A 13258-nucleotide genomic window follows, 5' to 3' on the forward strand; every position below is an offset into this window, starting at 1 on the left:
TGCTATTGGTTGTGTAGCTTGTCAATCAAATCATCCCGCCCCTCCTACAGCATACCCTACTTTATCATCAATTTTAAAATAAATGGGACCATAAGTTAGCAAAATGCATATCATGGTGATTGAAAGAAGAAAAGAAAAGCCAAAAGCCAATCACATTATGCCACGTCATCGTTCAGACGTACAGCCAATCATATGGTGTGGCGTTGTGTGACGCCAGTCGCAGGCGCCGGACCTCGAGCAGATGGTTCTCTGTAATTACTTTACAGAGAAACTACAGGGGGTGGAAAAAGGTACTCTAATGAGTAGATGTACTCAATACATGTACTCAACTACTTTCATGACATCATGATGTCAGAGAGACGGAAAACTATACGAGACGGTCATATAAACCCACAGTGTGGTATGAGCAGGCTCCTATATCAGCGTGCAAAATATGTATGAAACCACGCCTAGTACAAGACAATCGTGGGAAATCAAATTGAAGCAAAAGAAACCACGTACACTGTTCTTACTGGCCCCTTCAAGGGACCTAACCTTTGGTTGTTCCCCAAGTTTAATAGCTAGCAAAATAGATATAGTTTTTGGAATATGAAAACTGCATTGATAGACACTTACCCGGCTTACCTCCATGACACGTGAGGCCCTCGACTGCGGACGAACTCCTGTAGCTGTAGGCGCACCGGAGACACCAACATTTACAGTAGGAACAGCGTCTTTTCTCAAACGCAGCCTTGAGACCAAACCAGCCTTCCATTGCCCGTATGTGTCGTAATCGGTCAGCAAAAAGTGTTCCCCACATATAGTGGGCACACCTGGGACTGTAGCAACTCATAATGTAATAACGGCTCATAATGTAATAACGGTTCATAATGTAATAATTTAAATGTAATAAAAACTCATAATGTAATAATCAGCTCATAATGTAATAAAATAATGAGCGCATAACGTACATTATGAGACGTTATTACATTATGAGTTGCTACAGGGACCCCTTGTTCCAATCCACTCGTTTGATCCGTGCAAACTTGTCCCACTTTTTAGCAAGCTTGTCATTATTGTGTCAAACCTTCAGCAATGACACTGCTGCAGCCTCCAATAATGTACCACTTTGGCATTTTGTTAGCTTTCAGAAAAGCTGTTGTGTTGAGTAAAAAAATTGAAATGCACACTAAAGACTCAGTAACACCTGCACACCACAAAATCCACACCCAACTAAACTTTGACTTGCATGTGCAAATCTATTTATATCTCCCAACCCCACACCTGATGACTGCTCTGGCCAATAGAATCAGATCAGGGGCGTGTCGACCAGTGAGCTACGGTGCCAGGAGAAGTATTGCCACCTGTGACTCACACAATGGGCGTATCTTTACGAGTTAGCATTGCTAACCGAGACAACAGACTATTCTCTGCCCGCCTCTGATTATATCATGCACCCGCGTCATCTTGGCATTCCGAAGACATTTCCTAAAATGGCCACTGTAGATGAATTGAGTTGATAAACCTCAAATGTGACTATGTCTTTAATAATACATGATAAAAAATATATTGACATAAGGGGGTATTTGAGAGACATGTGTCAAGATTCTTGCAAGGTAAATTACATGGTGCACATACTATAAGAGCTTGATGTAATTTGCTGCACGATACTTCCTCTTCTTGAGATTCTAACTCCCTTTTCTGTGGAACTTCTTGACCTCAGACTTCCCAGTAAATGACAACATTGACTGGTCATCTTAGGTCACCGGGTCATTTAGTGCACTGTTTCTCAACTAATGGTCCACGGACCACTAGTGTTCCATGGCATTATAACGGAAGGTCCATGTATGTCTCTTCTTGGCTATAGTGCAGGAGTCACCAACATGTTCGTACACGGACAGATGTGTCCGTGGCGAGACTTGTCCATGTCCGTGGCAGTTTGAAAAATGTATACATTTATTTAATTATAATGTAAATAAAAATATGTCTTCTCTAAATGTTCACCATCTAATATTTCCTGAATGTGTATGAATTAATTTGGTAAAGTGTCGGGATGACATATTACATTCTAGTAATTAATTACCCTGCACCAACATCAAAGCACCTGTCAATTGTGGGCCCATACCCAGCCTGATCTCACAGAATGTAGTATACATTGCACGGCACTCCGTGCATAGTCGCCTAGAAAACCCGAAATTCCGTGCATATGTACGCCGAGTCCCACGGTGGGCGTAACCAGTTGCAACCCGGAAAAACCCGGAAGCAGAGCAGTACCCACAACAAAATGTACGATTCTGTGCCTATCGGTACATAACTCAAACGGCGCTGAGTAGGCACAAGGGAACGTCGCAACGTTCGGGACGGCAACTTGTTCGCTTTAGCTCACTCGGTGGTCCCTTACGTGGTGACAGTTCCTTTGAGACTGCGCGCCGAAATGGTTTAGTCCCAATGGGGGAGATGCGAGGCGGCTATGCACGGATTTTGGGGATTTCCAGTTGTCTATGCACGGAATGACACCTCCCTGCAATGTATACTAAGTTTGTGTGAGATCGGGTTGCCATACCATATGTGCTGGTAATCGGAAGACTCGCCCCAAAACACCCCCATTTTTTCATTCTTGAATTCTTGTATATGTTTTACTGAGGATAAGGTTAGAAATAAGTTTAGGGTTAGGCATAGTTTTACCGAGGTTATGTTTAGGAATAAGGCTAGGTTTATGAATAGGGATAGGACCGTTTAGGAATACCAGGTGAATACCGCCGAGTTTGCCCCAGGGCGACTGTGTTTTGGGGCGAGCATTTTTTGTAGTCACTGGAGGAAGTGGAGAGAATGAAGTCCGAAGTCGTGTGAAAGTTAAATGTCAAATGGATATGAAACTAGGACAATTAGCTGACCCCAAGTTCATTATCGGGTGAGTACAAGCAAGCGTTGCAACTTTTAATGTAGTAAGCACAGCTGCTTTGCTTGCTCTTTGTGGTAGAGAGAGAGAGAGAGAGAGAGAGAGAAAGAGAGAGAGAAATAGAAAGGGGGTGGAGAGGGCAGACAGATAACTTAATGGTCAGTGTTTACTGTGTTTGTATCATTAGCTGCGCATTATTGTTTACAGTCAGTGCATTTCATTTCTGTTATTTAGGCTACATCATAACGTTGACCATGTGGTCCTTAAAACAAATAGCCTATAATAATTGGTCAAATAGACCGTAACAGGGTAGGTGGGCACCAAGGGAGAGTGGGCACCTCGATGTTAAATTGGCTATTTTTTCCAAAATGTAAGGAGAAAAAAAATAAATGTTTGGAAAAGGTTTTTAGTTAAATTAAAATATACATGATTAGAACATGCTTAAACATTCGACAATTAAAATCATTTTTTTCTACAATTGCTATACATTGCTACGAAACCTTAACCACTTATTTTGTATGTCCGTGGCAAAAATCTAATTTTGAGAAAATGTCCACCACAAGCTGGCATGGTGGTCTTGCTATAATGTAGGACAGGGACAGAGGCCTTTAATTCCCCTGTCCTCAAATACCAAGTTACTAAGTTTCTCCAAAAATAAAAATAAATACAATTATGGTGGAAAAAAACCTCTTCACTTTCCTATTATATGCTGCACATTGGGTGAACAGTTCCTCGTTCTATCATAAAGTGGAGGGGAGGGCTTTAACACAGACAGATTCCCAGTTCCTTTTTACAATCAACCATGTGATGTCAGACCAGCAGCGCTTTCTGACGTCTGCTTTGGAAAGATAGTTTCAAGTCAGTGGAGGAAACACCGTAAAGTACAGAGACACCCCAATGTCGCTGGACGGGAAGGACAGCACTGGCTCAGGTGAGATGGGATTATACTGATGTTATAATGTCAACAGATTATACTGATGTTATAATGTCAACAGATTAGCAGTGGTGGGAAAAGTACTCAAGTTCTTTACTAAGTAAAAGTACCAATACTGCCATGTAGAAATACTCTGTTACAAGTAAAAGTCAGTAATTCAAAATTTACTTGGGTAAAAGTACAAAAGTATTGGTATCAAAATGTACTTAAAGTACCAAAAGTAGAACGTTCTCATCATGCAGAATATCCTGCTTCACAAGTTTTCAAATGAATACAGATCTATTGAAAACAGCAGATCTACAAGCTCACGATGCGTCTCATTGCGACACATTGTGAGCTTGTAGATCGGCTATTTTCAAAGAGCTGAAGTGGTTAATGTATGTTTTGTGATTATAATCTAAATCATAAGTAACTAGTAACTATAAATAAGTAACTAGTAACTAAAGCTGACAAATAATTGTAGTGGAGTAAAAGTACAATATTTGCCTCTGAGATATAGTGGAGTAAAAGTAAATGTATTGAAAATGGGAAATACTCCAATAAAGTAAAACATCCTCAAAATTGTAGTACTTGTAGTACTACAAAAGTGCAGTACTTGATTAAATGTACTTAGTTACTTTACACCACTGCAGATTATACTGATGTTATAATATCAACAGCTTATATACTGATGTTATAATGTCAACAGATTACTGATGTTATACTGTCAACATATTATACTGATGTTATACTGTCAACGTTCATGTTTCAGTCATATAATAAGAGCTAATATTCTGAGATATTCAGCAGGGTTATATGGCACTGTTAGTCTAGTTAACTATGAAAGTTGAGACAACTTTATTAAAACCAGCTTCCTTTCGGATCAAGACAAGCATTATGCACCCATTAGTAAAAAGCTCACACATTCATTTTAAAACCCAATTGTTTGTATTTATTCATTATTTCAAATGATTCAAATGTCATGTTGCATCCACACTGTTAATTGTCATTATTGTGTTTCATTCCTTCCGTTTTTAAGTTTATATTTTGTTCATAATCCCAAAGTGTCCTTGGGTCACATGGAGAGTGTTACATTAAAGCCTCACTATGTACATTTTAATGAATAAAATGTAATTGTGTCCAATCTGTATGGTAGAGTATGTTCATACAATATAACTTACAATATGTATGGTAGAGTATGCTAATACAATATAACTTATACAATCTGTATGGTAGAGTATGTTAATACAATATAACTTATACAATTGGGGTGGTTGTATATTGCCTCCCTGCTCTGAGACATTTAGATCGTGTCAAAGGTCTGATCTGACACAAAGTTTCAATTCGATTCAATGTATCCCCTGAGCAAGCAGGCTAGCTCTATTAGCTCAATGGAAAACATTCCAGCACTTGAGCAGCAAACCGGGTTCAAATCCGGGTAGAAGAGGAAAGTTACATAGTGCTGCTTTAACCTGATCCTGAGTCAAATACATGAACTTAAAATCAATAAATATGACAGCAACGCTTTCTTTGTTGCACGGAGACAGTAGAGCAGTGGTTCTGAAGGTTCTTGATGTCAAGGACCCTGAAATTAATGTGTATTTGGCCACAGACCCCCGTCTGGAAATGTTTGGTGCCAGGGACCCCAATACAAGATTTGTGTTGTTAAAATAAAAAAAAGATTTATTTCTAATATGTTTTTGAAAATAGCAGAATTTACAAGCTCACAATGCGTCACATCGCGAAATGTAGATCGGCTATTTTCAAATAGGCTCTATTCACAGCAGCCATATTATGAAGACATTCACAGGTGTTACCAATGATACTAATGAAGGCTCTGTTCCATTCTGGTCAAACAGAGTCAGGGTACTGATATTGTGCACGTTGGCTCACTCTCTGGAAACACTCTGTTACACCAGTGGGTCTACAGTTGGGGTCCAGGGACCCTCATGGGCTTCCAAATGGCCCCTTACAGGTGTGTAACTCTGGGTCCATTTGGTTCCATTTGTACACTCAGAGTTATGGGGGTCGTGGAAACCACTGTGCTAGACTAAATGGAACAGAGCCTTCATTAGTATCATTGGAAGGAAGTGATAATATGGCTGCTGTGCATAGAGCCTATACCCGATAGGCTCTCAGTTTAACCCGTAGTGGTTAAACTGATTTTGATGCTGTATTGATTCATCTTTGCAGGGGACCCCCGGTTCCCCCTCAAGGACCCCCGGGGGTCCCCGGACCCCACGTTCAGAACCACTGTGGTAGGTAGACCAGTGGTTCTCAAAGTGGGGTCCTTCTTGGGGGCTTTCTTGGAGGGGTTCCAGGGGGTCCTCTGCGGCTAAATGTGATACAGCATAATTTTAACCACTTTATCCATTTATACGTTGGCTATTCTAAAATAGCAGATCAACAAGCTTGCAGCGTGCGCTGCAAGCTTGCAGATCTGCTATTTTTGAACACATTTGGAAAAATCTCTTCTGGGGGGTCCCTGGCACGAAATGTTTTCAGATGGGGGGGTTTGCGGTTGACATGAAAAGGTTTAAGAACCACTGTGTTAGGTAGAGCACCAGAAGAGGCTTGGTGGCAAAACATGAGCTCCTTCAAAGTGCCCTGATTTCACTTCCTGTTTTTATCTTATCAGGATGTGAAACTTTATCATGAACAGGATTTGAAATTGTCTGTCACCCCCCCCCCCCCCCCGCCCCCTCACCCCCACAATGAATAACTGTTTTCTCGTCTCTCCTCACAATGAATAACTGTTGTCTTGTCTCTCCTCACAATGAATAACTGTTGTCTTGTCTCTCCTCACGATGAATAACTGTTGTCTTGTCTCTCCTCACAATGAATAACTTTTGTCTTGTCTCTCCTCATAATGAAAAAACAAAACCGGCTCCATATTTACGGGGCCAGAGCTCAGCTCTGGACCTGTTTTGTTATTGGCAGTATTCTGTCACTTCTTCTTCTTCTTCTTCTTCTGCCACTTTTCGCAGTTCTGGCTGAACCGCGCTGTCGCTTTTTACGAAACTCGGCCATATGGTAGATGGACGGTCATGAAAAACGATCAAAAAATAATTCTCACAATCTTTCGTCCAAAGGTGGCGCTATAGCACTCAATTGAAAATGCCAACTTTGACCAGGTACAACTCATGCCCTGTTTGACCTACAGCCATGAAACTTGGATACACATATGCGTCTCCTCATGCTGAACAACTTTCAACCTCTGACTTTTGACCTCTGACCTTTAGATCTCCCACCATTTTGAATTATATGAAAAACAGTCATTGGCTCCTAACTTCTGCATTTTTTCACTTATGGAAAATCCGCTCCCTATTTTTTGTCGGCAGAGGTCCAAAGTTCAAGTGTTAAACGTTTCGTGCAGATTGCTCCAAAATCCCAGGATTCCATAGATTTTAACTATTGCAGTTTTATGAAAATTATTCATCTGCGCCTAAAACATACATGCAGACTCACATTTCTTTGAAACTTTGCAGAAATGTACAGGGTCATTCCAAATATCACTGAAACCAATCTTACTCCAATTGGCCAAAGGGGGGCGCTATAGCAGTTTTTTGAAAATACAGACTTTAAACAGGCATAAGTCATGCCTCGTTTGGCCGAAAGTCGTGAAACTTGCTTACACATGTGCCTTGACTCATGAGGAACACACGTATCGATTTGACCATTAAGCTCCGCCCTTAGATTTTCCGCAATTTTGAGCAGTTTGAAAAATACTTGTTTTTGCCAGTTCTGGCTTAACCGTGCTTACGCTTTTTACGAAACTCGGCCATATGGTAGATGCTCATGAAAAACTACCAAGAAATAATTCTCACACTCATTTGTCAAAGGGTGGCGCTATAGCACTCAATTGAAAGTGCCAACTTTGAACAGGTAGGCCTACAACTCATGCCATGTTTGAGCTACAACCATGAAACTTCGATACACACATGCGTGTCTTCATGCCCGACAACTTTCGTGGTCTGACTTTTGACCTCTGACCTTTAGATCGCCCACCATTTTGAATTAAATGAAAAACAGTCATTGGCTCCTAACTTCTGCATTTTTTCACTTATGGAAAATCCGCCGCTTTTGTTTTGTCGGCAAAGGTCCTTATTTCATGTGTAAAATGTTTCGTGCAGATTACTCAAAAATCCCAGGAGGAAATAGATTTTAACTATTGCAGTTTTATGAAAATTATTCATCTGCCCCTAACACATACATGCAAGTCTCACATTTCTTTGAAACGTTGCAGTGATGTAGAGAGTCATTCCAAATATCACTGAAACCAATCTCACTCCAATTGGCCAAAGGGGGGCGCTATAGCAATTTTTTGAAAATGCAAACTTTAAACAGGCAAAAGTCATGCCTCGTTTGGCCGAAAGTCGTGAAACTTGCTTACACTTGTGCCTTGACTCATGAGGAACACATCTATCGCTTTGACCAGAAAGCTCCGCCCTTAGATTGTCCGTAATTTTGAGCAGTTTGAAAAAAACTTAAACCCAGGATTTTTCAGCTATTTGCGTGAAACTGTATCATATGTGTGGTCTCCTTTTTCACAGTTACTTGTCTGTTGGTACAATGGCGTCTCCCTTAAATGAATGCCTCACAATCGCAAGGTCGCCAGTTCAAGCCTCACTTGATGCAGACTCAATTTAAGTTGAATTGCAAACAACATGACTGTATCAATGAATACATGTGCAAATGGTAAAGATAACCTAAAATGCTTATTTGAGAGTACGTTTTTTTCAACGTATGACATACTTCATTCTGAAAATAGCTGATCTACAATCTCACAACTTTTCATGGTTTGTGAGCTTGTAGATCGGCTACTTTCACTAGTTTTGGGTCTGAGGAGATGTACAATTTCTTCATTGGCAAATGGTTTGTGAACGAGTGATCTTAGTGTTAGTGAAACGAAACAGGGGCTTGGTTCATGAAAGAAGGCAAGAGTTTATCATCTTCAACAGACAATATCAGCCTGGACAAAGCTATAGCACTATAGGTAGTGTTGCAGCCTATTAGTCTGAAGGTTGAGAGTTCGAATCCTGTTAATGGCAATAGGTTGAGATGTCCAATCAAACCATTCTGTTTCCATCTCTCTCTCATCAATCTATTGTCTCTCTCTCTCTCTCTATTCACTGGCCCCGTATTATCGCTGCTTGCAGCTATATTTCAACTTGTTTTTTTCGTAAATCAATCCCTACTTTTTTGTACAAGATTGTCACGCAAAAGTAGCGAAAATAGCTTATATTTTCACTATGTATTCATACAAATAAAAAATGGCTATAATGACGTGCCCAAAATAGGGACAGCAGGTAAAAAAAAACTGTTACTTGATCAAGTAGGGCGTTAAAATGCCAAAAAGTTCAAATGTGGAGATAAGATGTTTCTTCCCGACAGCCTTGATATGCTGTTTATGAACTTTTGCCACATGCTGTATGATTTATTAAAAACCTGCTCCTCTGTCTGAGGAGAGACAGAAGTCTGACAACTCATCCTCTCCTCTGTCCTCCATCAGTGTCCAGTGAGGAAGAGGAGAGCAGTTCCTTAGAGGATGAAGCTGACATCCAGGTAAGACTCTGATTCACTGACATTTAAACCTCTTTTTTGTTCTTAAAATGTATATATATATTTTTTATAACGTCTCTGATTGCGTCTTCTGTCTGCCAGTGTGAGATTCTGGAGATCCAGAGGGATCTGGCCAATCAGAGGCTGTCGGAGTTGGAACAAGGTGAGACCAGCGATATAGAGAGAGAGAGTTGCCTCATGCTTTGATCTTGCCGCAAGCGAGGATGCGAACGTGGGATGCTGCCTCCTGTATTACAATGGGAGTCAATGCTAGTGTCGTCACTCTCATAGTTATATCATATCTTAAAAAATAGCAGATATACAAGCTCATAGCGCAGCACCGAGTGCCGCACTATGAGCTTGTAGATCTGCTATTTTTGGAAAATCATGAAACTGTGTGCAAATCTTTGAATATATATATTTTTAAAGCAAACATTTGTGACTCAAATCTTTGCTTCTGTGGGATTCTACAAATGTCTTCTAAACCCAAACAGCTTTTTTTTTTAAACTTATGTTACTATATATCAGTGGTTCTCAAACCTTTTCATGTCAAGGACCCCCAAAATTATATGTATTTGGCCACGGACTCCCATCTCAAAATATGTTCTTCCAGGGACCCCCCAGAAGCAAAGATTTGAGTTAAATAATGTTTGCTTTAAAATATTATATTCAAAAGAATATATTCAAAGATTTGCACACATCTTCACAATTTTTCAAAAATAGCAGATCTACAAGCTGAGCTTGTATAGCTGCTATTTTTTAATAGCCAAAGTGTAAAATAATGCTTTTTAGCTCAAATCTAAGAATGACACAGATGCGTTAATTGACACAGATTAACCACTTAACTACTTTACCGCTGAACTGTCATGTCTAGTTTCTAGTCAGCTGCTGAATGAGATGGATGTGTTAATGAAACATAATTATATGTTACGTTACATGGATAAGTGTTATTATTTGAATGTTGTGTTATGTATTATGTCTAGTTTCCGGTCAGTTGTTGAAGGAGATGGATGTGTTGGAGTTCCAGTTCCAGATAGAACGCTCCTGCAGGGAGACTGCTGAAGCCCTCGCTGTCAAGGTAACTATTATATGTCCTAATATAATGTTATTATATTATATTATATTTGTCCTAATATTATATATTTGTATTATATCTGTCCTAATATTATATTATAATATTATATTATATCTGTCCTACTATTATATTATATTATATTATATTATATTATATTATATTATATTATATTATATTATATTATATTATATTATATTATATTATATTATATTATATTACATTATATTACATTATATTACATTATATTATGTTGGACTCCCACGAGTCTGGGTTCAAAGTTGGTCACTCGACAGAGACTGCCCTCCTGGCAGTGACGGAGTCGCTCCATGTCACCAGAGCGAACTCTCTCTCCTCCGTCCTGATACTCCTGGACCTCTCTGCAGCGTTCGACACGGTGAACCATCAGATCCTCCTCTCCACCCTCGAGGGGATGGGTGTCTCAGGCCCTGCACTCTCCCTGTGTGCATCCTACCTGACGGGTCGCTCCTACCAGGTGATGCTGAGAGGGTCTGTGTCAGAACCACGCAGGCTCACTGCTGGGGTTCCCCAAGGCTCGGTTCTGGGTCCTCTTCTTTTCTCTCTCTATACACTACATCTCTTGGTGCTGTTATCCACTCCCATGACCTTCCCTACCACTGCTGTGCCGATGACACCCACTGATCCTGTCATTCCTCTGACACACAAGCACGCATTGCTGCTTGTCTGGCTGACATCTCGGATTGGATGTCGACGCACCACCTGAAGCTCAACCTGGACAACACCGATCTGACGTTCCTCCCGGGGAAGGGCTGCCCGCACCGAGACATGGCCATCACCATCGATAATGCTGTGGTGACGTCAACTCGGACTGCAAGGAATCTGGGTGTGACCCTGGACGATCAACTGTCGTTCTCGGCAAACATCGCATCTGTGACACGGTCCTGCAGATTCCTCCTCTACAACATCAGGAGGATTCGCCCCTTCCTCACCGAGAAGGCAGCCCAGGTGCTCATCCAGGCTCTTGTCATCTCCCGCCTGGACTACTGCAACTCCCTCCTTGCTGGTGCCCCGGCGTCTGCCATCAGACCTCTGGAGCTTGTTCAGAAAGCTGCGGCTCGTCCGCCCCAGGTTCTCCCACACAACTATCCTTCTCCGTTCTCTACACTGGCTCCCTGTAGCGGCTCGCATCCAGTTTAAAACCCTGGTGCTAGCCAATAGGGCAGTGAAAGGAACAGCTCCTTCTTACCTCAGGGCTATGGTCGAGGCTTACACCCCTGCCCGACCACTTCGCATTTCACAAGTTTTCAAATGTATAAAAATCTTTTGAAAACAACAGATCTACAAGCTCACAATGCGTCCCATCGCAACGCATTGTGAGCTTGTAGATCGGTTATTTTGTATAAAAATGTATATAGGGCTGAAGTGGTTAATGTATCTTTTGTAATAATAATCAAAATCTACAAAGTAACTAGTAACTAAAGTTTTCAAATAATTGTAGTGGAGTAAAAGTACAATATTTGCCTCTGAGATGTAATGGAGTATAAGTAAAAGTACTGAAAATTGGAAATACTCCTGTACAGTAAAAGTACCTAAAAACAACTTTGTTTTTTTACAACCAAGGTTTATATTTTAGCTTGTAATTAAAGTAAATAAAAGATGAGTGTTCATTTTTTTTCATTTACTGCTTTCTATAGTTTTAGCAATTTTTGCGATATTTTTTACAGTGGGCGGGGGCATTCTGTCCGGTGGCTAAATATGCCTTTTTTACACAATAAAAAGGTCCCGTGGTCATTGATGGCCAGATGTGAGTTATTGGGGGCTAGAAGAGCTACTGTAAATAATAATAAAGAAAACACCGGGTTATTGTGTAAAAAAAGACATATTTAGCCACCGGACAGAATGCCCCCGCCCACTGTAAAAAAGATCGCGAAAATTGCTAAAACTATAGAAAGCAGTACATTTTAACACTCATCTTTTATTTACTTTAATTACAATCTAAAACATAAACCTTGGTTGTAAAAAAAACAAAGTTGTCCTTTAAAATGTACTGTACTTAGTTACTGCAGTGTAATGCAGTCATTTATCATTCACTGGTCATCCTCTTGGTTGCCTAGGTAACCAAGGAAAACAAGGTGCTGAAGAGACAGAGTCAGATGCTGCTGCCCTTCATCTCTGAGCTGCCTGAAAACGTGGCTGCCTTGACCTCTGACCCTGAAAACCTGGCTGCCGTGACCTCTGACCCTGAGACCCAGCCAATCAGTGATGAGGTGGATGGTGCTGATGCAGACAGTGATGCAGAGTGTCTGCTGAGATGCCAGCACAGGATCACAGGTGAGGAGAGTTACACTATTGATCTAGCCCTTGCATTGTGTTAGAATAGAAACCTGCATCCACTTTTGGTGTTAGCGGGTCAAATTTGACCAGTGATTTAACACAGCCCAAAATACAAACAAAAAAAATACTTAAAAGAAAATGTTTGTTTTAGTTTTTTTTACTTTAAAAAAAATGTAATATTAATAAAAATAGTGACACTTGTACCATAGAAGGTAAAAAGTGAGCCACACTGTGCCGGGTCAAATTTGACCCTTAACACCACAGGTGTCACCTTTTTGTTTAGACCATCAGAATGAACTAAAATGGTGGTAATTCATTTTGTTGCGTTAAAATAGCTGTCTCTGAGGATATCATGAAGCCTTGTTCCAATAAAGAAATGTAAAGGGTACGTTTTACCTATTTAAACTTGAAAACGGGTAAAAAAAATTACCTCAACACAATGGAAGGGCTAGACCAACAGTTATCAAACCTATATATATATATATATATATATATATATATATATATATATATATAT

The 13258-nt window shown here is 40.4% G+C and overlaps 1 protein-coding gene across 2 annotated transcripts in view; it reads left to right on the forward strand.

Moving 5' to 3' along the window:
- Window positions 1–3712: 3712 nt before the first annotated feature.
- The window catches only part of shtn2 (shootin 2), a 22151-nt gene continuing 12605 nt past the window's right edge, over window positions 3713–13258 (forward strand). Inside the window, exons 1-5 of one of the 2 annotated variants that reach the window (XM_084069152.1) lie at window positions 3713–3809; window positions 9304–9356; window positions 9456–9516; window positions 10337–10431; window positions 12522–12738. In XM_084069152.1, coding sequence (XP_083925278.1) covers window positions 3776–3809; window positions 9304–9356; window positions 9456–9516; window positions 10337–10431; window positions 12522–12738 — 460 coding nt within the window. In that variant the 5' untranslated portion in view covers window positions 3713–3775. Of the gene's footprint in view, window positions 3810–9303; window positions 9357–9455; window positions 9517–10336; window positions 10432–12521; window positions 12739–13258 lie in introns of those variants that run through there. The other variant, XM_084069153.1, reaches the window with a different exon arrangement.

The sequence above is a fragment of the Gymnoscopelus microlampas genome (genome assembly GCF_963454915.1).
Source record: "Gymnoscopelus microlampas genome assembly, chromosome: 10".
Classification (NCBI taxonomy): Eukaryota; Metazoa; Chordata; class Actinopteri; order Myctophiformes; family Myctophidae; genus Gymnoscopelus; species Gymnoscopelus microlampas.